The sequence below is a fragment of the Phascolarctos cinereus genome, unplaced genomic scaffold (assembly GCF_003287225.1).
Source record: "Phascolarctos cinereus isolate Bilbo 61053 unplaced genomic scaffold, phaCin_HiC Scaffold_7;HRSCAF=346, whole genome shotgun sequence".
NCBI classification, from domain to species: domain Eukaryota; kingdom Metazoa; phylum Chordata; class Mammalia; order Diprotodontia; family Phascolarctidae; genus Phascolarctos; species Phascolarctos cinereus.
The window spans coordinates 33,389,274-33,416,950 of record NW_027556180.1 but is presented as its reverse complement, the minus strand read 5'-3'; the positions used below and the strand labels follow the sequence as shown (position 1 = coordinate 33,416,950).

The 27,677-nt window shown below is 41.9% G+C and overlaps 1 protein-coding gene across 2 annotated transcripts in view; it reads right to left on the bottom strand.

The window, feature by feature from the left end:
- Positions 1-6,173: 6,173 nt before the first annotated feature.
- The window catches only part of FNDC3B (fibronectin type III domain containing 3B), a 392,602-nt gene continuing 371,098 nt past the window's right edge, over positions 6,174-27,677 (bottom strand). For both annotated transcript variants that reach the window (XM_078147676.1, XM_020980457.2), the window contains 2 exons: positions 25,002-25,129; positions 6,174-10,452 (listed from right to left, as the gene is read on the bottom strand). In XM_078147676.1, coding sequence (XP_078003802.1) covers positions 10,141-10,452; positions 25,002-25,129 — 440 coding nt within the window. In that variant the 3' untranslated portion in view covers positions 6,174-10,140. The remainder of the gene's footprint in view (positions 10,453-25,001; positions 25,130-27,677) is intronic.

Here is a 27,677-nt window from a genome sequence, read left to right as displayed (position 1 = left end):
CTGATTCTCCTCCTACATATGCAATGGCTCCTTCTCGTTTTCTTTTGCAGGATATTTGTCCAGATCACACTCCATAATCATGAGTGTCCTTCAGGGTTCTGTCCCCTGCTCTCTTCTCTTCTTGGTTCCAGAGGTCAGAATGAAGAGAGATGGGGAGCAGTTACAAAAACTCTAACTTAGACTTGATATAAGGAAGAATTTCCTAATACTGAGTGCTGTCCCAGAGTGGAGTGGGCTGCTTTAGGAAGTAGCATTAATGAGTTTTCTTCTTGACCCCATCATTAAGGGAAGATGGGAGGACCGGCCACTACAAGATTTTAGGATTATAGTGTGCAGCATATAGTTTGCTTTGTATATTCTTGTCTGCATGTTGTTTCCCTGATTAGATTGTAAGCTCCTTGAGGGCAGGGACTATCTTTTGCCTTTTCTTGTATCCCCAGCACTTAGCACGGTGCTTGGTATATGTTGGTGTTGTTGAAATGTTTCAGTTGTGTCTGACTCTTTGTGACCCCATTTGGGATTTTCTCAGCAAACATACTAGAGTGGTTTGCCATTTTACAGAAAAGGAAACTGAGGAAAACAGGGTTAAGTGACTTGCCCAGGGTTATACAGCTAATAGGTGTCTGAGGCTGCGTTTGAACTCAGTTCTTCCTGATTCCAGGTTTGGTGCTCTATCCACTGTGCCCCCTAGCAGTGCTTGACACATAGTAGGTGCTTAATAAATGTTTATTGACTGATTGATTAGTGCTTTAAGGTTTTCAAAGTACTTTACATGTATTTATCTCATTTGATTCTCTCAACAACCCTGGGAGATAGGCAATGGAGTGCTACTAAATGTTTAACAACTGGCTCTCTGGAAAACAAAAAAAAGATGCGATACACTTTTAAGTTTAATCTGCATTAGCAGCAATTTCTCCATCCCTTTTTAAAGTATAGGCCATCAAACAAACAATGAATCAGGCCCTGATTTGTAGTGTAGGCTAATTTCCAAGGTGAAAATGCTCACACTGAAAATTTCACAATCAGCTCAGACAGTTTGGTTTGAGTTGGCTCCAGCATCCCCCTGGAGAGAAATGTTATTGCTAACCTCATTTTACAGATAAAGAAACCAAGGCATATAGAGGTTAGGTGACTTTGCCAGGATCACACAGCTGGTGAGTATCTGAGGCAGTATTCAAACTCAGATCTTCCTGATCCCAAGCTCAATTCTCTCCACACACACCAAGCCGCCTTTAGCAGGTGTTTAGATTTAGGATGTGATTTTGGCACTTGTGTGGAGGATAGGCTGGAGAAGGCCAAGAAACTCGTGCTTAGGAGGCTTTCCTAATGGTCCAAGGGAGAGGGAATGAGGACTGATCGATTGTTGGCGGTATTGTAGAAAGAACTGGTTTTTTTTATGCATGGGATGTGACACATGGCGACTGAGGGCCTCTCCCCACTCTGGGTTTGATGATTCTGATTGCCCAGACTTGACTGGATCAGTAATGTCGCAATCAACTGCTCCGTAAATGAGAATCCAGAAAGCTCACAAAGAAATGCTCTTCCATCTATACTTCCATATTGAGTCTTTATTTGCATTTGAAGCCAGTCTTGTCTCTAGGGCCCAAGGGAGATGAGGTCAGTCCCTGGTCTTGCAAGCCTTCAGCTTGTCCCCCCACCCCCACCCCCAAGTACCTGGGTGGGTGGCTAGCTAGCTCGGGTGTCAACACAGCATCATTAGTCTGTTTGCTTCATTCCAGCTCCTGTGGTTATTATTTGTGTTGCCCAGAGTGATAAGCTGATTGGCACAAGAACATCTAGCCTTCAAATAGTCATGAGCAATTATCTAATTAGGAGCCTAATATCCAATGAGCTAATATACATAAATGTGCTTTGAGAAGTATAAAGCGTCATGCAAATGGATTATTATTATTGCTAAATCTGTTTGGGATAGGGGTGGGAAGCAAGGTTGGTGATGCCATGTGACTTAATGGAAATAATGTTGGTTATTCAAGCAGTGAACTTGATGGGGCCCATTTGGTGGTGGGTAGAGCAGAGGTTATTATCATTTCATCTACTTAGGGAGGAAAAGAAAATGCATGATAAAGATTCAGAAGCTGATGTGCCTATTTGTAAACAAGTAGTGTGTGTTTTTTTTAAAGTTGTTTTGTTTTTATTTTATTTCATTGTTTCATTTCTACCTTATTTTCTTTATGTTCCTATTTATGATTTTTTTTTTGCTTTTTTTTTTTTTTTGGTGAGGCAATTGGGGTTAAGTGACTTGTCCAGTCACACAGCTAGGCAGTATTATGTGTCTGAGGCCGCATTTGAACTCAGGTCCTCCTGACTCCAAGGCCGGTGCTCTATCCACTGCACCACCTAGCCCTGCCCCTATTTATGATTTTATCAATATATTTTAATATCACCTTGATTCTTAAATATTTCTTCCCTCCTCCCCTCCTGAGTGAGCCACGCTTTTTAACAAAGTAAACAGCTTTTTTTTTAAACATCTTTTAAAAAAAGACAAAAAAGTCATTCAGGAAAATGAACTAAGACATTGACTATGTCTGACACTATATATACTACGCATAATATTCTACATCCATAGTTCCCCCAATTCTGCAATGAGGGGAGGGAGGTGAAATTTTTAAACTTTTCTCTGGGGCCAAATTATTATTACTATTTTCGTTGTTGTTCTTCCCATTTTGTTGCGATTTTGGAGAAGTCTCCTAAGCTCCCAATGCTCTGGGCAACTCTAACACTTTATGTTGCAAAGAAGGTGCGTTGGTGGAGGGTGCTTTTTCTCCTGGGAGTTCCTTACACCAATGAAATTATAGACCCATTCCTTATCACTAACCATTTACATTTGTATGTTCAGTTGTTTTCACTTGTGTCTGACTCTTCATGACCCCATTTGGGGTTACTTTGGCCATGATAACACAGAGGTTTGCCCTTTCCTTTTCCAGTCCATTCGACAGATGAGGAAACTGAGGCAAACAGGGTTAAATGGCTTGCCAAGGGTTACCCAGCTATTAAGTATCTGAGGCCAGGTTTGAACTTAGCAAGATTTCAGGCCCTGTACTCTATCTACTGTACCACCTAGCTACCCATCTATATTGTCTATATTTTCCTGGCTCTGCCAGCTAGCAGTGTGTGTTTTTAAAGGTTGGCTTATCTACTACCAATTCTGATTCATCATTTCCTCTCCAGGAACCCCATTTTGAGGAAGGTTCCAGACTAGCCATCTTTTGTTCTCCTGATTTCACCTCCACAGCCCTCTTGTCTCCCCTCCACCTCCCCATTCCCCTTTTATACTATGTCTTCCTCAGTTAGAATGTAAGCTGAGGGCAGGGATTGTTTTTCCCTTGTATTTATCACTCAACCTGACACAAAGGACACTTAAAAGCTTGTGGACTTGATTTGACAAAGTGTTACAACAGATTCAAAGATGAGAGATTACCTCTAGGGAGAAGGGATACATCGGAAATGGGCCCTGAGACATGAATATGATTTTAAGAGGCAGAAATGAGAGGGGGGATAGGCATCTCAGCCTTTTAAATGTGCAGCCACAGGAAAAGGCCAGGCACTGGGCTAAGTACTGGGGATAAAGATTGAAAAGGGAAACAGTCCCTGCCCTCAAGGGGATTACAGTCAGTCAGGAGAGACAAGTAGATGCAAAGTATGGAATGCTTCACAAATCTGTGTGCCATATATTGGGACGTGTGATCTCCATATGCCCTTAGGATTGTTTCCTATGGGTCTCAGAGGTTGCTTGCCGTCCGAGTTAAACACCTTCTTAATTCACGTGAGTAAAACTGCTGATATGAACCATTAACTTTCTGGACACAGAGACGCTAAGATGCTACTAAGTACTGACGATGAGTAAACAGAACAGTGAGGCCTGTGCTCATAGCTGACTTTCCCAGGGGGTGGTGAGAGGGAATCTCTGTTCTTTCAGGTGATTTATAATTTTGACACTTCAGTACTTGGTGGACGCTGGTCTCTGCTGCCATCCTGCATCTTCATCCGTTTCCAGTTTCTCTGACTTTACATGTAAAGAACTCTACTTTGGAAGTGAAAGAAGGAGGAGGAAAACAGATTCAAATCCCAGTTCTGGGTGGGTTACTTCACGTGGACTTAACTTTCCTCATCTGTAGAATGAGGTTGGACTAAATGACCCAGAGCTGAGTGCAGCACCTGGCACCTAGCAGGCACCTGCTAAATCTATCGATCATTTGGCTTCAGATTGGCCTCCATGGGACGGATGATCTTACAGACTGAGGCTGGCTGAAATGTCACACAATTCCCTCCCTACTATCTAGCTTCTGATGGCAAATCCTGTTGGATATGGATGCCTCCAAACCTTGTATCTCTTCTAGATATATTCATATGTGCACACGCCTCCTCTGACAGAGAAGGGAATCTTCCTGAGCTCAGGGAATGTTTCACTTTGTATTCTCGGTGCTTAGCATGGTGGCTGACCAGAACATTTGGATGAGTCTTCTTGACCCCAAGTCATTACATTCAGCCAAACCAGCTGCCCTAATCGTAGCAGAGATGATTCTGGCTTTCTGAATGCCACAGCAGCGCAAGACTTGCTAAGTCCCATCAATCTGGAAAGGCTTTCAGGATGGCCCCAGGGATATACTCCGTCAAGCTGAGGATGAGGAAAGTCACCCCCAGTGAGTCTACTGGCTCCCAGGTGATTAATTCATTGGTCATGGCTGTTGCTGTTTGTCCTTTGTTCTTGAAGAGGACCGTGACATCAGGGAGGTGATGTCATGACATGCAAGCGAATTGGATTTAAGTGAAGGAGGGCTGTGCAAAGTCACCAGCTTCAGTTTCTCCTCTGGAGCAGTCCCGGGGCAAGATACAGATCAGGACAACTAGAGATGGCCTTGGATGCAGCTGGCCACACCAATCCCTTAAGAAAAGAACCAATCTAAATATTTGGGCTTATTATTATTATTGTCACTGTTATTACTATTGTTTGAAAACAAATTCCATGTAGGTTTAGCCATGAAATAACTAAAGCATTGAGAATTCACATATTTTTCCCACCAACAGTGCCTGGTATGAGATAGCTGCTTAATAAATACTCATTGATTATTTGAACCTATGTTTTGCACATAGTAGGCACTTAATATTTCTTGAATTAAAATGATCTAGTCCTATTCCCAGGGTTCAAGGGAGTGTATGCCATAGTATTTTTGTATAAAGTAAAAAAGATTCAGGATTATTTTCAGTACTAATTGGAAAAAGACAGACAGAATATCAGTCCAATTTTCAGACGTCATAGTGGTGGCAGGGATAGCTAGCCAACTGCATAGTAAAGTCAGGATTCAAAAACTTTGGAATGAATAGGGTCAAATCGAATATAGTGAAACATCATCGGGATGAATGTCAAGCCTTGCACTCAAGATTCCAAAAATTGATTTCAAAAGTTTAAGACAGGGTAAGTATAGGAAGATAGTAAGTTTGCCTAAAAAAGATCTGGGGGTCTGGTTGACTGCCCATTCCCAATATGAATAAATAGCATAACATGGCAGACAAGGAAGCTAAAGCCCTCTTTGGCTGAAGTGAGAGGAGTGGCATCTAGGAATAAGATGTATGCTGCCATCGTCAGATCACATTTGGAATATTAGTTCAGGACAGACATGGATGAACTGGAGAGGATTCAGGAAGACAACCAGAATAGTGAAGGGTCTTGAGTCCGTTCTAAGGAGAACTGGTTGAAAACCCATGAAATGTTGAGCCTGGAGAAGGCTCAGTAGGGACACGACAATTATCTCCAGAGGTATTTGAGGGCTGTCACACAGATTAGAGATTTAAGCTAACGTGCTTGGTCCAAGAGGGCAGGATTGCAAAGAAGTCAAATGAGGCTTTGAGGTAAGGATAAAGCTTCCTAACAACCAGGGCTGTTAAAAGTGGAATGGGCTGCCTCCAGAGGGAGTGTGGGCTTCTCCATTAAATGGAGGCTGGATTACCACTCCAAGGGGACTCTTGCTCAGAAATAGGCCAGACTAGTTTGCCTTGGAGGTCCCTCCCAACTTGGGTGATGATTTGATTCTACAAGGAAAGTACTGTCTACAAGGGTATTTTCCTTCCCAAAATACTAACAATTAGAAATAAGGCAATTACATCCATGTCATCGACTCACGGGATGCTGTGAATAATAAAAATTCCTACTCAACTCAGAAAGAATTAAAACATTTATTGAGCATAAATATATTACATATACACTACAGATACAGTTAGGTATTACATATAGTGTAATATCTGCAAAATCTATACATTAAAATTGATATGGCAGTTTTAATACAATGCATGTGAAATAGTCTAAAATTTACAATACAGGAAAAAAACCTTATGATTATTTCTCTCTTAAAGTTGAAAAGCTTGGAATGTATGTCCAACAGTGAGGTAAACCATTTTTTGTCTTTCAATTTAAAGAATTGTGCAAGGAAAACATTCACTTCAGCTAGGGCACTTTTCAATTTTGACATGAATACTGAGTTACCATAGCCAACCAACCAAGATGAGAAGACCCTCAATGTTTCAAGTTGATAAAAACAAGGCAGAGAATATGAAAAACATTTTGCCCCTTAAAAAGGCTCATCCCCTCCCCCAAATTAAACAATTTCTTTAAGGACTCAAATTTTTTGCTTCATGTGACTGGTACTCCTCAAGGCTGGGGCCGGAGGGTGTGACAATTGGGAGAAGTTAAGAGCATCAAGAAGTGATTGATTTCTACACAGCAAAAATCACGGGACACTTTAATTTACTGTCCTGTGTATAGCGGAGGCCTACGGTAATGTTCAGCTCAAGTCAGTGAATGTGTATTGAGCACCTACTGTGTACAAGGTACTGTGCTTGGTGATAAGGGAGAGGCCAAGGCCTCAACAGTGAGTGTGTGTGTGTGTGTGTGTGTGTGTGTGTGTGTGTGAGACAGAGAGATACTAAGCACTTCCTAATACTCACTATGCTAACAAGTAGGATCCTGCAGGGCTGAGACTTGGGAGGAACAGCCCCCTCATTTTATAGTTAGGATGCTGAGGCTGAGAGGTGTTGGGCTTACACGAGGTCACAGAAAGAATGAGGAGTAGAGCTGGTATTTGGACCCGCGCCTTCCAGATACAAACCCAGAGCTGGACCTTTCCATTCCAATGACTCTGAGTAGCAATAATGTGAAGTGTTTTAGGCTTCTGTTTCAACTCTTTCAGCTTATTGGTGGCAAAACAAAAAATTTTCAAAATCATAAAAATGGTCAGATAGCCAAAGCCATTTTGGCACAAACTACTATTACCCTATTAAACACACAAACACACACAACAAATACACACACGTATCTGAGAGAGGGGATTTTGCTACAGCAGCAGTTCTGAAGGACTCGCTCGATAGTGAAAATTTTTTTCAAAATGGCAGGTGGGATAGAAGGGACAAGAGGGGAAAGTTGTACTTACTGAATATTCATTGCTTCAAAATAATGTATTTTCCAAAAACGCCTGTTCCCCAAATGTAACTGCAAGGCCTGAATGGTTTGTATGGCAAATCTGTTAAAATCACATGGGGGTAAATTTCAAAATGGCAGAACTTTGGCAAAAAGAGATCTTGGTGTTACTCATTTGCCAGCTAATTCAACTCATTCTTATTGTTCATGAGAAAACATCAAACTCCACTATGTCCTACACTGATCTAGGCACACAGCATGATTTGTGGATCTCAGCACTTTCTTCCAAGAGATGATTATGATTTCTGGATACATGTAAACTTTGCAATCACTGATCATGGGTTGTTTTTTTCTTTTTTATTATTTCTTTTTTTTTTTGTTTTTGGCATTGAATATACTAGATGCTGTCATCTTTAAAAACACAAGAAAATGTCAAAAGATTAATAACACTACCAGGGAGGAAATGTTGCCAGGGAGGGAAAAAAAAAAAGACTGACCTAAAATTACAACATTATAAAACAAGACAAAAAATATAACATGCTACCAGGGACAATTAGTACATAAGTACACTTTTTATTATTTTTTTTTTACAATAAATAAAAGATTGCACTGTAATTGGTATTTAAAGTACTGAATGCAGAATATAGTATAAATAAATCCCAAACAAAGGTATGGTTGGTTTTCCCCATGACTTTGGTGATGGGAATCTCACGCTAGCACAGGAGGACACGGCATTGCAGACAATGCAGACCAAGCAAGGCAGAGCTATTTGACCAAGCCAAACCAAGTAGCAAAAATATACAAAAAACAAACAAAAAATAAAACAAAAGCAGGGGATTACACTGTGTCTGTTGCACCCTTTTGGAATAATTTGCACCTCCAACTCTGAAATGTCCCTGAGGTACTCTTACATTACTGACTTCATATAAATAGTCCAATGACTTTGGGTTAAAAAAAAATTGATTCTCTCATGACTCCAAATCAGCGTGTCGGAATAATGCTTTGCGTGCAGCCTATAGCACCTGGTGTCCGAGGCTCTCAAAGCACTTACAAACGAGTATTAGAATCCCCAGTCTTGTTTTCAATAGCTGGGGAAACTGAGGCACAGAGAGGTTAAAGTGACTTTTTAAGGTCACGCAGCAAGTTAGTGACAGAACCAGGGACAGAATCTAGGGCTTCTGACTCCCAATACTCTGTGTTAACCACCCGATCGCCCCACTCCCTGTGTGTGTATGTACAGCCAGGTCAAAACATGGTAAGATAAACTATGAATTTGTTTGATTTTTCTTTTGTCTGTCAATTTCCATCTGCTCTGTTAGAATAGGCTTGTGTATACTGGTTAAAGACACTGGAATGCAATCACTTTATCGATACCTCAAAGAACGAGACAAACATCCGTCTACCAGCGAATCTTCCAAAGATAATGAGCTGATGAGGTGAGGGAGGGAAGGGGAAGAGGAGGAGAGGGAGAGAGAGAGAGAGGGAGAAAGGGGGTAGAGAGAGGGAGAGGGGTACAAAGAGAGAGAGGGAGAGGGGGAAAGAGAGAGAGGGAGAGGGGGAAAGAGAAAGAGAGGGAGAGGGAGAGAGAGGGAGAGAGGCAGAGAGAGAAAGAAGCAACAGAATGAAAGACAGGAAAGGAGAGAGAAAGAGACAGAGTGGAAGAAAGAGAGAAAGAGAGAGTGGAAGAAACAGGAAAGGAGAGAGGGAGAGAGAGAGACTGCTCATGGTTAGTGTAAAATTGCCTGCAATCAGCAGAGGCAGGAAGCTGTCACCAGTCCGAGTCAGATAATTCATGTCCACTGTAACAGAATATAATAAAATCTAGTGATTAGATTAGGAATAGTTATATACAAGGCTAGACAAACAAGGTAAAGCAGCTTTCAGACAGCTGACCAAGGAGATTACTAGCTAGCTATTGCACAATGCCCTCTTAGAGTTACTGCTATGGATTGACATGGGAAAAATCTAGAATGCGCCATCACTGATATGCATTTTGGTTACTTGATTTTTTTTTTAATAGAGGCAGTTCATAGTGTTAAAAATTATAAGAATAACAGATTATAAAAATATTTTAGCCTGTAGTACACATTCTGATTTTAAATGAGCTAATCATCGTTAAATAACTGAGTGACAAAAAATAAAAATAAAAATAAACAGTAAATGGTGCTTAGGGCAGATGCCTTGTAGTGAATCAGTCTCATGCAACGCTGTTGGCGATACTCCAAATACCTCCTCTCATTCACTTACAACAGAACTCCAGCCCTATGCTACACACATTGTAACTGATTAATGTTTACAAGTATAGGATGATTTAAAAAAAAAGACATAAAGAAGTGACTGGTGATTATTGTCTACTAAACGGTAACATATAAAAATTGAAGGTTGAGAAAGACACCGGTGAAAACAGTGTGAAGGCAAATTGAAAGAAAAAAAATGAAAAGAAAACTCAGCGGGAGGAAAGCTTGCTTTTGGTATTTGGTCTGCTTATTGATCCAGTTGAACCTCTTCCTAGTTTTGCATTTCAAAAAGGTGCACCAAAACACTGACAGTTTATTCCTAGCTAGAACTGTAAAACAAGAGAAGTATATAAATCAAAGAACAAAAAAGGTTTTTAAAAAAATTTTCTTTTAAAAAGGACTATCTGGATAAATGTTGTGTATTACAATGCGTAGCATTACCTAAATTCATACCTTGGACTCTGTTGGACTCGTCTACTTCATTAAGAAGTATTGTAATATAAAGGCAAACAAAACGGACAGGCCCGCGAAGCCAAGGACGATAAGGGCTGCAAATTGTCCATCAGTAGGCATTGGGCTCTTCCTTTTGGGGTCGTCGAAGCACCCCGTCTCTCCCGCAAGCATCATCTCATTCCGCTGGAGTACAAAAGCGGCCGAAGGGCTGAAGGCTCCACTCAGCTCCTGTGAGGTATCTAAGCAACGGCGACACACGCACACGCGGAATCGGTAATCGGTGTTGCTCTGAAGGCCTGAGATTTGGAAGGTTGCATCTTCTCCCTTGTACACCTGGGTGAGAGAAATGGGAAAGTCGCTGTTATTCCACTTCACAAAGGCAAGCGAGTCAGGAAAGTCACCTACGTCCATGTGGGGCAGTAGGGGGTTCCATAGTGCCCAGAGTGCTGGCGAGTCAGAAAGACCTGAGATGGAACCCGGCCTCAGACTCTCCTAGCTCTGGGACCCTGGGTGCTTCACTTAACCTCTGCTCACCTCTGTAAAATGGGGATAATTACAGCACCTGCCTTGCAGGACTGCTGTGAGGATTAAATGAGAGAATATTTGTATAGTGCTGAGCACAGTGCCTGGCACTAGGAAGTGCTATGTAAATGTTAGCTATTGTTATGATTAAAGTGCTATGTAAACTTAAACAATTGTTGTTATTAAAGTGCTATGTAAATGTTAGCTATTGTTATGATTAAAGTGTTATGTAAAGATTAACTAGTATTATCATTAAAGTGCTATGTAAATGTTAGCTATTGTTATGATTAAAGTGCTATGTAAACTTCAACAATTATTATTATTAAAGGTTACCTATTATTAAAGCATAATGCAAAGATTACTATTATTAAAGCACTACATAAATGTTTATTATTATTATTCAAGTGCTATGTAAATGTTAGCTAGTGTTATTAAAGCGATATTTAAAGGTTATTATTAAATCACTACATAAATGTTTATTATTACTATTAAAGTGCTATGTCAAGGTTAGCTATTGTTATGATCAAAGAGCTACATAAGGGTTAGCTGTCACTAAAGCCCTATATCATTGTTAACTATGACTATCATCATTATTAAAATGCTATGCAAATGTAAGGGCCGTGGCTATGACCTATGTACATACAGGATGGCAATTCATTTGCCTTAAGGTTCCATTAGATAAGTATTTGTTTATGACCTATAAACGTTTTCATGGCATGGCGATCTTTTACTTTTACATCACCTTAATTTCTGAATGTGTCTCTTCCTAGGCCACTACTCAGCAAGTCCATCTCTTGTAGCAAAGAACAAAGAAGGAAAAAACCAGTATCAGCTGAGACTGAGTACATGCAATGTTCTATACCCAGAGCTCTGCAAAGCTACTTTGCAAGGAACAGAAAAGGGGCTATTTTCTCACCTCCTTTTGGAGGTTGAGCTTTCCAACAAAGGCTTATCAGGCGTCTGCTCCGCACCAGGTACTTGGCTAGGCACTGGAGAGCTATATACAAAAACTATAAAAGCTATATCCGAAAGCTATAAACAGCAGCTGCCCCCAGAGAGCTAAACTAACATCCTGCCCCCTTATAATTACTCCTATTTATCACCCTATTACTACCCTCCTCCTTTAGAGCAGTATGCCTGCTTCCAGGAGGCTGGCCAGTCTGAAATAACGTGAGTTTCCAGATACTTTGTCATCCACTTATTAATTACACATTTAATCAAGCACTTACTTACTATGTGCCAGGTATTGTGCTAGGCACTAAAAATATAAAGACAAATGTAAAACAGTGTTTGCCTTCCACATTGTCTAGGATGTAGCACAGTGCCTGGCACACTGCAGCTATTCAAATGCTGACTGTGGCTCCAGGTGCTCCCACAGATTATAAACCCCTTGAGGACAAAGTCTGTTTCTTTTTGTTCCATCACAAGGGCTTAGCATACAGTGGGCACCTGATAAATGCTTAGTGAGTGGATGAAGGTGCTTATAGTCTACTGGGTAAAAATAATATGTATTATACAAAATATACACATAGTAAATGGAAAGTAGTTTTCTCCCCCTTATGGGGGGATTAGGTAAGACCTTGTATAGGACGGTGGTGTCAAACTCAAATATTGATCAACTGATCACTCAATAAACATTTATTAAGCTCCCAATATGTACAAGGCACTGTACTAAAAACTCCCTGCGGGCAGCACGCTGACTTGGAAAAACACAAAGTAACATGATCTCTGTTGCACTGTATTTTTATTATTTATGTATATATTATAAATATTATATATTTATTTATTATGTATTTATTTATTTTGTTAAATATTTCCCAATTACTGTTGAGCCTGGTTTCTGTGTTTGCAAAGCATCTTACAAATATCATCGCATTTTATCTTCACTTTTACAGATGAGGACTCTGAGGCAGTGAGAGGCAGCCACGCAGCTAGCAAATAAAGAGCTAGGATTCAAACAAGGTCCTGCGATTCTGGAACCGGCATCCTTTCCACTGCATCTGGCTAGAAAATCACTGCTCTCATCTTTTAAAATCTGATATGGAAAACATGCAATGGCGTCCACAAGTGAGCCCAGTAACCCAGGAGATAATGGACTAGCAATTGCTCTTTCCAGTGCGTGGTTTATTTATTTTCTTAAGACAGCCCAACCTGAAGCTTATGTAACACGATGGCAAGAACTGACTCACTCTTAACGGTAGATGCTGATGGAGAGTCGACTGCCAGTGGGTGTTCCAAAGTATAAAAAGGCACTTGAAATTTGTTTTTAAGGTAGTTTAGGGCAAAAAAAAAATCTGGTTAAAAAAAAAAATCTACACTATTGAGATGAGGGAATCTTACAATGTAATGATGTTTGTTTCCTGGCACGAGTGAACATCTGGTAACTGAGGATATTTAAGTGATTAGGGAAGATGGAGGAGGGTGAGTACCATGGATGGCATGTAGCATGTGCTTCACTGCTCTCCATGCAGCTTTAAGAGGACTCAACAGCCAGTTCAGGTTCTAAGGTCCCATGGAATCTGTCACCCTGCCACAGTGGGTTCCTACAACAAGGATGGGCACCTTTTAAAAGAAGAGATCAGCCCTTGCAGACGGCAGCATAGTGGAGAGAGGGCTGGATTGCGGTTCAAATCCTAGAACTTTGGCTTTTTTTGTGAGGGACACTGGGCAAGTCACTAACATTCTCTGGGCCTCAGTTTCCTCAAATGAGGTCCCCTTCTAGTTCAAGCCCGCCCCAACTTCCTTTAAAATGTCTACTTTTTAAAAACACAAATTGATCATGACCGTGACTTTCCAGCTGCAGCATGTGATGAATGTTAATCTAGGCACAAAAATGGCATTAAGGACAAGGCTGAGGATGCTTCTAACAGGAGAAGCAGCTGATGGGACCCTGACATCTCCAGCACACAGGCTAGAGCCTTAGGGGAAGGTTTATAGAAACACCAAAGGCCAAGTATCAACCTCTCTTCTAGGCACGTCATTTGAACTTTTCTGGGGCTTAGTTTCCTCTGGTGCAAAGGAGGGAGTCAGATTAGACCAAGGGTTCTTGACCTTTTTTTGTAGTACACACCCCTTTGGCAGACTGGGGAAGCACAAAGGCCCCTTCTTAGAATTAAGGTTTTAAGTGATAAAATAAAACCCTTAATGTTTTAAAGGAAACCAATTATAAAGAAAGAGAGATCAAAATACATTGTGAAAAGTTTGTGGACCTTCGGTTATGAACCCCTGTTTTAGATTTAGTCTAAGGGGTCTGTCTAACTCAAATAAGCTACGGATAGAGTTCACAGTACGGACAGGAGCTATTTTGTCTTTTCTCATTTTATTGTCAGCACCTAGCCATGGATGAGGGTGGAAGTTCATTTATCTACGTGTCTTGCTTATTCATTCATTTATTTGTTGTTTTCTAATTTCTAATTTTCATTCATTCACTGGTAGCTCTTAATAAATTTTTGTGGAACTGAACCGAATTTCTGAGTGTAAGGAGTCAGAAGGGGTCAGCAGGAGCCCCAATGCCTGCTACTCACTGGTTCCCATTCTGACCTCAATTTTGAAGTTTAATATGGACTGTTTTTTCTTAATGGCTTCCATTTAGGGTACTATTTCTAGCAGATTTAGCCTCAGAACACCCAGGCTATTTAGACATGTCCAAATGTTATCATCTCTCTCTCACTGTTCTGTTTACAAGAAACTACTTCTCCACACATGTTACCCTTTCTCACGAGCAAGAAGATGTTGGCTTGTGCCTTGGGAAGTGGGATTATGATTTTAACAGCAAACAGCAAATAAATAACAAGTCTCAGTAAAGGGTCCATGAATATCCCTTCCTGCCCCCTAAGACAATGACTGGGTCCATGGAATCCAATGCCATGGTGCTCTTCCCCTGTGGGTAATTCCAGGGTTTAGAACAAGCCAAGAAGGCATCATCCTCAGTCAGAATCATTCCTCTGTATGTGAGTAACATCAGCCCACCATTCAAGTTCTCAGGGGAGTGACCCTCTGGTCTGGGGGCTCAATAGGAAAACTATGGACCCATGCTGGTTTTCTGTTCTAGGGTTACCCCCACAGGGGCTTTTTTTTTCCCTCGGGGCCACCACTGTCCCCATAGTTAGAAATCAACACAGGAGTTTTACTTTATGACAGCAGCTTCACCTAAGTTTGTTTGTGACTCAGTTTCTCTGTCTGTTAAGTATTTGCTAGCTTTCTCACAGTGACAGGATGGGAGTTAATTACAAGACTCTAGTAAAACGCGGAGGAAAGACATCATCTAAGCCTCAAATACAGGACTTCTTTTGTCTGGCACAAGGTCCTGCACATAACAGGTGTGGTAATATGCTATGCTAGAAAGAGCATGGACTTTGGAGTTAAAAGACCTAGGTTCTAATCCTGCTTCAGACACTCCTAGGCAAATCACTAAATGCCTCTGGGCTTCAGTTTCCTTATCTGTAACATGAAGGGGTTGAATTCAGACTCTAAGCTCCAATCTAACTTTAAATTTATGATACTATGACACAGCTAATAATATGTCATAGGCTGGACCTGAACCCTGGTTTTCCTAATGAAATACAAGTAGCCAAAATTCCCCTTAGAACAGGGTAATTTCTTGTAAACATATTATCTGTGAGTATTTTAGCATTAATACTCACACAAAATATAATAAATAGCCTGATATTTAATGCTATCTTAAAGGGGCAAAAACAAAGAAAAAAACTCCAGCGAGCCTGAAGAATTCTACAACTATCCCCCCAAACAAAACAGCTGGAAAGGGGATCCTTTGTGATGAGCAGAGCTGCAATCAGAAAATAGTCTTCACTTCCAGAAAATGATTACATTTCAATTTATTCCCTGGCCTATTCCAGTTCTGCCCCCAGCAATGGAGCGGAGAGCCAGTCCCCAATAAAACAGCTCTGTATACATTTGAATCCCCTTATTGTGGGCTCTTGGTCTTTTCTCGTCTAAGCTAAATGACACCATCATCTCTGTAACCCTTCGATTACTGCTGTCCGTTCTCCCTGAACCCTGTCCAAGCTCTGCGATTGTGAGTTCCTGGACAGAACACCACAACACTGGACAGAATACTGATGAATACACAAGAGTCTCTCTGATGTCTTGTCTTCTCATTCATGCATTTAAACGGGGTGTTCTTTCTTTCATTAAAATGATGGTACCACGTGGCTCATCCCTTGGTGTGCCCATCTTCCCAGCTGAATTCTCCTTGCTCTCAGCCCCTCATGGACGTGCCCCCATTTGTGAGCTGGGCTGCTCTTTCTGACTCCCTTTCTAGTCATGAACAGAATGTTCCTGACCTGCTCATGGCAAGACACACAAACAGAAATCACAGGATCACAGCCTTGGAAGGGACCTCTGAGGACGCTCAGTTCAACCTGTATCTGAACAGAGAATTCTACAATATGCATGACCACGGGTGATCTGGGCTCCAAGAGTGGGGGGGGGACACACGACTCACTACTTCCCCAGGCAATCCACACCGGATATTAAGGTCCCTTTGGCCAAGTTTTCTATCCACAGTCTGAAAATTCCCATGAAGTTGAGTCTGAAGTCATGCTCCTCACATCACTGACATGGTGAGGTGCCATGATTATTTCACATGCTTTGCTTCATGTCCCCACAGATTATAAGCACTCCGACCGTCCTGATTTCTTCTTAATCCTCTGAGTCCTGAGCAGAATGCTGTACCCACACCACCCAGATGAACAAACGAAAAGAATACATTCATAGAATGCTCAGTAAATTACCACCAATGATAAGTGATGACAAATGGGCCTGTCTTTCTACTGGGCCTATCACCTGCCCCTAGTAAGCAGAGGTAGCAAAATCAGGAAAAATGCATAGATAGTGGTGTGTCTTTTAATACATAGGTACTTAATCTGAGGCCCAGGCCAATTATTTTTGATTTTAACATTTTGATAACTTTATTCCAGCATAACTGGCTTCCTTTGCGATCCTAGGTGTTTTATGCATTTAAAAAAATCATATCAAGAGGGCTTTCATCCCCCTTGGTAGATTGTCAAAGGGTCATGACACCCGCCCCCCCCATGAACCCCTGCTCTTGAATGACAAGATTTATGTCTATAAGGGATGCTGACCGCTAAGTAAGAACAGAAATGATATCCAACTGAACACTGAATTAGGGTTCTGAGCCCTTAGGGGTTACTGTGGGTACACATAGAAAGTCTCTCATCTCAACTAAATAGTTACAAAGAGCTGATGAACAGACATTTAGAACTGGGAAAGGACCTCAGAGATCATCTGGTCATTCCTCTCATGTTACAAATGAGGAAACTGAGTCCCATAGAGGTTAAATGACCCGTCCATGGTCTGACAGAAGGAAATGTCGGACTTGGGATTTGAGCACAGGCCTAGGGAATACATGGAAATTTTAGAAGATAAGGAAACTGAAGATGAACAAAAAATTGCATTATATTTTATCTCTGCGAAAGGAGCCAATGATGATTTAAAAAATTATCAGCGGGAGGAGTACATGTTAGACCTCAGGGCACATTCACCTGGTTTCCTGTTGCACAGAGGAAGGCTTCTGTTTTTCTCCCCAAATACTGAGATCACCCAAACAGTCAAACAGGCCAATGATTTGGAAACCGCAGCTGTCAGTGTGTGTGTGTGTGTGTGTGTGTGTGTGTGTGTGTGTGTGTGTGTGTGTGTGTGTGTGTGTGTGACACAATTAGTATCCATTAGGATTTCTGGACCGAAAACTTCTCAGCACAGTGTCTAAGCAACTCAGGGTCATATCCACATTCTTCCCTGGAAACTGGGCTTCTAAGACTGGGGCTCCCTCCTGGAGTTAGCTACAACAGGGGAGCACCCCCTGTCCCTCCTATTTGTTTTGTCTAATCGCCCACACCTCTGATTTCAGGGGGGTAGAGAAACTCTAAACTAAATGCGGGTTGGAATAAATGATCGAAATGCGCTCTTAGCTCGCAGGAGGGTACAAGGTTCTGAAGACTAATTTAGAGGTGCTACTGTGGATGGGCAAAGTATAGGAGAAACAATGGGATTAATGGGCTGGGAATTAGGGGCCTGGATTGGTGCACATTTCAAAAAGGTGATTCCCAATAAATGTGTGTTGAATAAATGATTGTATACACTAGTTCACTCCTGTTGCTCATCGCAGCCCACGTGGGGGGTCATCTTGAGTCAATTCTATCGGTGAAAAGGAAGGCCAAGGGTCCAGGTGTCTGTCACTGGCTCAGCGTTCACCTTGTACAACTGGTGTGTGCCAACTTAACCAAGAGATGCCCCAGACCGGCTGTTCAGAACAAAGAAGGGAAGTGGGCATGACCACGCAATGGCCATGACATCCAGCTGGGGCCACAGCCTGACTGATGATGTCTAACAGTCATTGACACACTGCGTAGGCATTTGATATGTGGGATAAGTAAAGGAAGCCCTGAGTTCAAATCTCTCCTCTGATCCTTAGGAGGGGTAAGACGCCATCTGTCAAGCTGCAGGTAACTCTCTAGGACTTATCTACCAAGCCACAGACAGGCTGGTAGAAAGAGTCCCCAATGAAATCCCATATTCTTGAGATTCCCACATGCAGAAGAAACTGGTCCATTCTCCAGATTTGGTTCTTTTTCAGTAAGATAGATATTTTTTTTACCAAGCAAAGATGGGTTTTCCCTATAAACAGGAAAAGCCTTGGTAAATGTCTCTGGATTTCCTTTATATGCCCCGCGTGTAGCACAGTACCTGGTATACTACAGGTGTTTAATAAATGCAGGTTGGACTTTCCTTCTTTTTAAAAAAAGAGCAGGTTGGCCTAGGTAAGCCATAAAGTCTGTTCCAGGTAAAAGAAGTCACGTATCATCGAAAGTCAGCAACTTGGCCTTTCCCTCACAAAAGAATCTTCTAATTGTTATTCACATCCTGTACCTAATTGTTTAAATCACTGAAAATGTTTGCTTTACTTCTTGAAATCCATAAACTATTCTGATTGAAACATCCTCAGGGAAATAGCATGTTGTTTAAGGTTTGTCTCCTCCTCACCTCATGCCACCATATGTGTTGTTTTCCTTTAAGGTGACGTGAATATGAAAACCTCAGGCCCCAGGGACATTTGCAGAGGAAGGATGCTAGCCACTGTTACATAAGCCATTGAGCGTGGGAGCAGGTACATACATCCCCACTTGTTTATCTTGGTTCTGGTTACACTGTCCTCACGCTGACACATTTCAGTTACCTCTGGGGCATGCCCTTTATCCTCAGCGATGGAGGGAAGCCAACGTTTTCTACGGACACTGAGGGCAGCTGCCCCAGCAATCTCCGTATTTCCTTCAGTCTAGTAATCAGTCTAAAATTCTAATATCATTAAATGAAAGTAAACTCCAACAGTTAAATCTACTGACATACCCATAGTGATTAATAAAAACTAAATGAAATGGTAGACATTACTGATACGCTGAATTTGATAGCAAATTGTAGCCATGGGTCCCATAAGGAGGCAAACTAAATTAGAAGAAAAGAAGATTTTAACTAGGGCTGTGCACATCTGTTCCTGATCGATGCTTTGCTACCATGAAGGAAAGAACACTAAAGTTAAGAGACACCTTTCAAAATTTTCTTGGAAATTTATTTATTCTACTTCAGCCGTATAATTCTAAGGCTTCCAAAATGCTTTATTCTTATTGCCTTTTTGTTTTTTTGAGGAAGGGTTTGTAATGTATGAGGAACCAGCTCTCCCTACATTCAGAGTATCTGCACATAACACACATCTTGTAACATATCATTCAAAGAAAACTCACAGAGGAGGCGGTTGGATAATTGGACACAGAGAGTCCTGGACTGCTCACATGTTGATTCTGGATTAGCCCACTTTACTTTTTGGGGTGCTTTGATTATCTAGTTAGACCAATGCTCTCATTTTTACAGATAAAGAAACTAAGGCCCAGAGACAGTGAAATACACTTCCCCAGGACACAGCACAGCAAAAAGAGCAGAGCTGGGATTCAAATTCACCTCATCTGAGGCAAAGAATAGGGCAGCTGGTGGTGCAGTGGACATCCGTTTGGGCACGTCACTTAACCTCTGTCTGCCTTGATTTCCTCCTCTGTAAAATGGAGATAACTGCACTTCCCTCCCAGGTTGTTGTGAGGTTCAAATGAGAATATCTGTCAAGTTCCTGGCACACAGTAGGTGCCACATAAATGTTTATTCCTTTTCCTTTGTACATTCATGCTGCCCCCTTGGAAGCTCAACATAGGAATCCCAGCTCCAGTTCCATTTCGGGTATCTGAATTGGCTTTCCCAATCTATAAGTCAGAGTTTTTTCTCCCACTTTCATCTTGTTCTTATTCTTTTTGATTGAAAAGATTAGGGCAGATGGTGGCATTGTGGACAGAGCAACAGACTTAAGAATCAGGAAGAACTGAGCTTTAATATCCCCTCAGACACTCATTGGCTGAATGACTTGATATAAGTCACTTAAACCTCTCCCTGCCTCAATTTCTCAACTGTAAAGTGGAGAAAGAAACAGCAATTACCTCACAAGATCATTGTGAAAAAATTTATAAAGCACGTAGCACAGTGCCTACTACACAGTAGGCACTTAATAAACGCTTGCTCCACTCCCCCTCCCTCCACTCTGCAAACCCTTTTCATTATGGTCTTTCCCCATTAGAATGTAAGCTCCTAGTAGGAAGGGACTGTCATGCTTGCTTTGACTTGTATCTCCAGCCCTCATGCCTGGAACATAGTAAGCATTTAACATATGTGCTATCTATCTATCTATCTATCTATCTATCTATCTATCTATCTATCTATCTATCTATCTATCTATGCAGCTATGTCTAATTGTCTACCTATTTACATCTAATTATCTATTGATCTATCTATCATGTATGTAGGTACTAGCTAGGTGACTAGATTCCTAACCTATAAAACAGAGATGATTGAGGTTCACATGGGCCAATTTCTGTACAGAGCTTTGTGAATTTCATGGTACTGTATAAATGGCAGCTCTGATGACCACGTGACTTGGGACTCTACTACAATCCAAAGGGTGGGCTGTCATGTAACCTAGGATGGATGTTCCTGCAGTGATGGCTACCATGGGGCCATTTTAGCTCAGTGGAGGTGCTTCCATGATTCTTTTTTTTTTCACTTGTTTTGACAGGATCCATGATTACTGGATTATTCCTCTTATCCCCAAACCAATTTAGGTTTGTTCCAATTTAAGATTTTTTAAATTGGCATGATCAATTATGATAGCACAGCACACAATGACACAATCTTACTTTTTACAAAGACTATTTTCGTTCTTGATTTAATAAAGAATATCTGTTAGGGGATTTTGACATGTCTAATGGAAAAGGAGCTGATCTAAAACAAACACGAATCTAAAAGAGGGATTGCTCACGGGTTTAAAATAAACATCAAAACCTCGCCCCATTGAGTTCTCTTGAGTAGCAGAAAGTCTGTTCCAACATTTGGTCAGAACCAGTGAGAAAAGTCAATGGTTCTAGGAGGTTACTCTGGCCTCCTACCACCTTGGCAGATCAGCTCTGGACACCCATAGACAGCTCCAGAATTGGTCCTTGAAAGTCAACATCTATTTGTTTCTTCAGTATAATGGAAAACTAATGATTTGAGTCAAAGGACCAAGGTCCAAATTCTGGTCTTTCACACTTGCTTATGTGTGACTGTGGGAAAGTCACAACCTCCCTGGGTCTCAGATTTCCTCATGTATAAAAAGACAAGGTTAAGACAAATGGCATCCGGAGATGCTTTGCTCCCAGCTCAGGGATGCATGGCCTTATGTGGTTACATGAACTCATCCGTTCAACAAGTACTGTCGAAGCACCTTTTATATGTTGGGAACTTTGCTAGGGATATGAAGGCAAAAAATGAAGCAGCACCTGCCTTCAAGAAGCTTACATTTATTACGTGGTTACATGAAAAAAAAATCTAAGAAAGTCACTTATGAACTTAAGATACAGAACATAAAGGGCTCCATAGGCTAGATGGCCTATGGGGTCTCATCTGACTCTGAGATTCTGTCCATCAGAATCTATAACAAACACTCTCGTGAATAGTATTTTGTATTACATTTCAAAATACAAAGAAAGAACTATGTGTTTTCAGTTTAAAAAAAAATCAAACTTATGCAAAAGATGCTATTAAAATATAGTCATTCAGACATTTAATCAGCAGACATTTATTAGGCATTTACCATACATATCTAGTCCCTGGCTTTAAGGAGCTTCCAAATAATTTCAACACAGCTTCCTCTCTTCAGCATGCATCCATCCATCCATCCATCCATCCCCAAAGAATGTGAGCCAGTCATATGGTGAGCACAAGGGATAATCCTGTGTCCATTCAATACCAATTTTGTTGCTGTTCAGTCATTCAGTTGTATTTGGCTCTTCTTGACCCGGGATGAAATTTTTTTGGCAAAAATACTAGAGTGGTCTGCCATTTCCTTCTCCAGTGGACTAAGGCAAACAGAGGCTAAGTGACTCTCCCAGGGTCATACAGCTAGTGCGTGTATGAGGCTGGACGTGAACTCAGGTCTTCCTGAATCTAAGCCCATCGCTCTATCCACTGAACCACCTAGCTGTCTCCTCAGTGCCAACAGCCAGTCATTTATTAAGCGCCTCCAATGTGCTAAGAATTGTGCTAAGCACTGGGAATATAAAGAGAGGCATAATAAAGTCCCTGCTCTCAAGGAGCCCAGAGGAAGTCTAGAGGAAGCTCTCCATGTGCTGGGGTGGCCCCTCTGGACAGGACTCCAGGGAGGACACAGGCAAGGGTCCCACAGGATGGGCAGGCTCATCAGAGGAATCATTAATCCATCTAAGTAGCTGGATTCATACTTTGGTTGGACGTTAATGGGATACTGTTAGGAGGGAGTTTTGAGCTTAGTGGAAATGTCTCACAACCTGATTGAGGCAGAAAAGTCGAGTACCAAAAATGTTACATGCATACACATACAAATGTGAAATGAACCAGAAAGATTCAGGCGAGCGTTGGAGGAAATGCTTTTAATCATCCCATCCAACTTCGGCCTTCCTGGCCTTCACGGCCTTCACCCCCTCAGTTTGGCCCCGGGCCGATCTGGCTCATTCACGTCAATTAACAAGAACTGTTAAGCCTCTCCCCTTGCACTGGGCAGTACATGGCTAAAATAAAGTTCGCTGTGTAATAGGGGTCGAAAATAACTCTTTGTTAACCACAAAGGAAAGTTTTCAGGGGCGATGGCTGCTATTCATATACCTGATGCTTCTGTTACATCCCATCTGGCCCTCTACTTGGGCCACTGCACCTACCACCTGTCAGCCCTTCCCGGGAACAAAACTCCCTTCTCCAGTCACCTCGCGCCCATGTGCATTGTCTTCCTTCTAGAATGTAAGCTGTCTGAAGGCAGGGATTCTCTCTTGGAATCCCTAGCACTTAACACAATGCCTGGTGACTACTGAGTACTTAATACATGTCTTTCCATTCCTTCATTCATACACTGGCCTCCTGGCTACTCCACAAACAAGACACTCCATCTCTTGACTCTGGGCATCTTCTCTGATTGTCCCCCATGCTGGGAATGCTATCTCTTGTCATCTCCTGGCTTCCCTGGGAAGCCTTTCCCAACCCCTCTTAATTCTATTGCCTTCCTTCCATTAGTTATTGCCTATTTATTTTTCATAGCTTGTTTGTACAAATTTGTTTGCTTGCTGTCTCTTCCATGAGATTATAAGCTCCTTGGAGACAGGAATTGTCTTTGGCCTCTTTTTGTATCCCTAGTATTTATTTAATAAATGTTTACTGTCTGATTGACTCATTCATTCCTATAAGTTGCCTTTTTAAAGGCACAAGGCTAAGTATAATTCCGCTGCTACTTAAGGTATTACCTCTTACTGAGGAGTTGGGATTTCCCATGGTTTTATTATTATTAAATTATTTTAATAACCAAATTTAATCAAGTAATAAAAAATATAATAAAAATAATCAAAATTGTTTTGATAATCAATAATCAAAACAATAAAATTGGTCATTAAAATTATCATGAGATGCTTCTATTTTTATTTGCTTCATGAATTCAATATTCATTGTTCCATCCTCTCTTGACAAAAATTATTTTAAGTGTCACTTTCCCTGTCCGATTGACACGGTACGTTCTTTATTCTGCTTCCAGATCCACACCTTAAAACACTGTGTTTAAGTGATTGTTCGCTGATCAACAGAAGACAGGACAGTACATGTTGTACCTGACTTAAATGCCATTTTTCCATGTACCTCTGCTGGCTTTAATTATTTCTCAGGAAGGAAGGGCAGAAAATATACAGCCATTTTAGGAAATAGAACAGCAACCTTCATCGGTCAACTAGTGGTTCACAGTAGTTCCCATTTAACTATGTTCACAACAAAACCAATTCACCACAAAGGAAATTCCGAAGCCTCCACCTGAGTGTAAAGTTGTGGATGAATCAGCATTTACATCTCCAATGAGTTACAGAACCACAGTAGGAATAAAGGGTGGGTCAAAAGCCAGTACATTTCCAGAGGTGGCCAAGGCGAAGTCACCTCGTCTCTGAAGGTCACACACACTTAAGCAGCACAGATGCTGAGTAAATCAGGCTGCCTTTTCAATGTGTAAAAAACAATGACCATACTTTGAGATATAAAATCGTTTTTCCCAGAATCGTTGTAAAGTATGGAATGCCAAGCGAAAGGCTTTAAAATTTACAAACATGAAGTGAACATACTGTTTGAAAATAGATTAAGTACGAAATAATATCCTGTGAAGTTTTCCACCACTGCATCTTTTAATGTATTTTTTTTCATGGTAAGAAAATGGTACCAATGCTACTGAATAAATAGATGATGGAGGAAAATGCTGACGCTGATGCCAAGATCATTTCTAAAAAGTACATAAGTAAAATCTATTGCTCTTTAGGTCTGTGATAGAAAACCCTAAATATCTATCATATTTTTCTTGGGAAACGGAGAAAAAATGGAAGTAATGTTCTTTTTGAAATAGTTAATTTAATCCCTTCAGAATAAGAATATCTTCAGTTACTAATGTACCAGTATTTACCTTTCCAGCTTCTTCACTGACCATTAACCCCCTCCATATAATCTACATTCTGGTGAAACTGACTTAATCCTGGGGGAGGTGGGGAGATCCATCCCAGAGGATGTAAGCCAAAGTTCTCCACTGAGGACCCAAGCAATGAGAAGCAATGGTCATCTGAGAGGCAGCAGGTCCCACACTGATTCTAAGAACCAAGTCTCCACGAGGCCATTAGTCCTTCAGGGCTAGTGGACAGACCCAGAGGCTGCAGGGCTGCATAAGTACAAACTGGGAATGGGCAACGTGGGAGTTTTCTTACCTGTTTGTATTCGGACTCTCTTCCAACCAGCACTTGCAGGATGTAATTGATGGGATCTCCTCTCATCGGCGGTACCGTCTCCCACGAAATCTCACATGTGTTTCCCTCTAACTGCGTCACTCGAGGCGCTAAAAAAAAAGGGCAAAAAAACCCCATGGGTGGGAGACCTCGACATTCAGAATAGTGTTTTACTGGCTAATCCTTAATGACCTACTCTTCTGAGGAGAGGCAGTATGAGTAGATGGTCAGTATTTAATACGAAATAGGATTTAGTAGAGAGTGGGGAGTCAAGAAGCCAGGGTTCCATTTTGCATTTAGTCATTGGCGGTGTAACCTTGGAGGAATCACTTCTGAGGCCCTCCCAAAACTGCTGAAATGTGGGGTCTGGATTAGAAAGGGAAAGGAAATGCTTTCATTGGTACAAGGAATTCCCAAGGGAGGAATCTCTGCCAATGTAGACCAGAATCTTCTTTGTAGCTTGCAGAAGTGATGCCTGGGATTGAATATGGTAGCCCAGGTTTGATCTGCCCAGGACAGAGTACAGTGGGACTCTGACCTCCTCCCTCTTGGGTATTATTGCATCTCTTAATAGAGCCTAAAATCCGATAAGCTTTTTTTTTTTTTGCAGGGGGGATGCCCTCTAGTACCACCTAGGCACCCTTCAAGAACTGTTGTGGTGGAAAAAAATTAAAAAGAAACCCCTGCCTTTGGCTAAGCTCCTGCTGAGGAGCCTCTTCAACCCTGGCCAGACTCCAGACAGAAGGCTTTGGCCTGCCCCTGGACGCCTATCAGAAGCTTCTCTGGAGGCTTTGGGAGCCCTGGGCCTTAGAAACACTGGAGGAAGGCTTAGAAGAAGCAGGCCTGGTGCAGTGAGATGAGAACATTACCTCTGGACCTGGGTTCAAATCCTTTCCCTGATGCCCACTGTCTATGTGACTGCTTAACCTCAGTTTCCTCATCTGTATAATGGAGGGATTGGGGCAGATGCCTCCTTAGGTCCCTTCCAGCTACAGACCTAGTCTCTGACTTTAGGCCGGGGAACAGCATATCCGAGTTTTAGAATGTCATTGTGGGCTTTGCTTTTTTCCTTGATATTTGAGGGTGCGGGACAGCACTGAGGAAAGAACGTCGGGAGCCTTGGACTTTGACCTCATCTCTGCCTCTTACGGGTGTACGTTCCTTCTCTCTCAGATTCTGCTTCCCAATCAGCAAAGACTGGGAGAAGCAAATGTGCAAAACCTATTTTACAGGGCTGTTAAGTGAGGGCACAAGAGTAAAGCTTCGTAGGAGCAAAGGGCTACTCTTTTTAACTCATGGGTTTGTAAATGAGGCTACCGTGCAGGTGACATGAAAACCCAGTCTGTTCAAGCATCTCCTCCCCCCACTTCCCCAAGCACACCCTCGGAGCAGCAGCGGTCACTCTGGCAGAGGCGGCCGACCGCTAATGATGGATAATGTGTTTTTAATGACTGGATAGCTCTCCAGAGCGAGCCACGCCAGGTCAGCCTGGCCCGGCGAACGACAAATGTCCTCTCTGTTCAGTGGGATGTACAATGTTTTATCAAGGAAAACTAGGGAGAAAGGCTGATAAATAGCGATTGCCCAATGACACCCAGCAGAAGCTTAGTACAGGCTTGTGGAACAACATATAGTGTGAATTAACAGACTACATATTTCTCAGTGGAGCAAGGTTTAATATCTAGCCAAGGGCCCTGGAGACGTCATGGAGGGGAAGCATGGTGGTAATGTTTGGAGGCACTGGGGCCACCCCCTGCTTTCGACCCCCCCAATTCCTATCCATTACAGACATACAGTCTTGCCTTCCCTTCCCCCCTCCATGGAATGTAAGTTCCTTGAGGGCAGGGATCATTTCATTTGTGTCTTTGGATCTTTAACACCCAGCTCAGTGCCTGGCTCACAGTAGGAGCATAATAAATGCTGACTCTCTATCGGGTTTAAAGGACTTAGGAACTCCTACCCTAAACCTCATGAAATTTTAAATACGGTAGGGTCCACTGGGACCTCCCATTTTGTAGCTTCTTTTCTCACTGTTTAATTCACATCTTTTCTGCGGGTCCATGCGTGCCACAAACGCCTTTTCATTTGTGTCTCTTCTGCGGGTCCATGTGTGCCACAAACGCCTTTCAAGCCTCAGCCCAGGGCCTCAGGTGAGGAGATCCGGGTTTGAGTCCTAACTCTGACTCTTCCTACGTCCGGCTACTTGACCGCTCTGTTCCTCAGTTTTCTCATCTGTCAAATGGGGATGACAGACCCATACATCTTGCCTGTGTTATGCTTCAAGCACTATAGAAACGAGAATGACTATTGTCGTTACTGCTGCTCGGGCCCGGCTAGTAGCCAACCAATGGCCATCTCCAAGGGGTTTTGGGGAAAAGAGAATCACAATCAGGGTGTTCCTTCCTTACAGAATGTTTATGCAAGTATGGAGTACATCCAGGGCAACCTAGAGGCAGAAAAAAAGGTCATGTCACGGCTTCCTGGTCAACTTGAACACCAACCAGCCGTCTTTCGCTCCTAACCTAAAGCTTCGCGATTTCTCTGAAGTTCATTTCTTCTTTTTTTCTCACTAGGAGGAAGGACAGAAGGTTACTGCTTTCTCCAAGAGCAATCAATCAAGCCATGTGCATTTATTAAATGCCCACTGTTGTCAGGCAC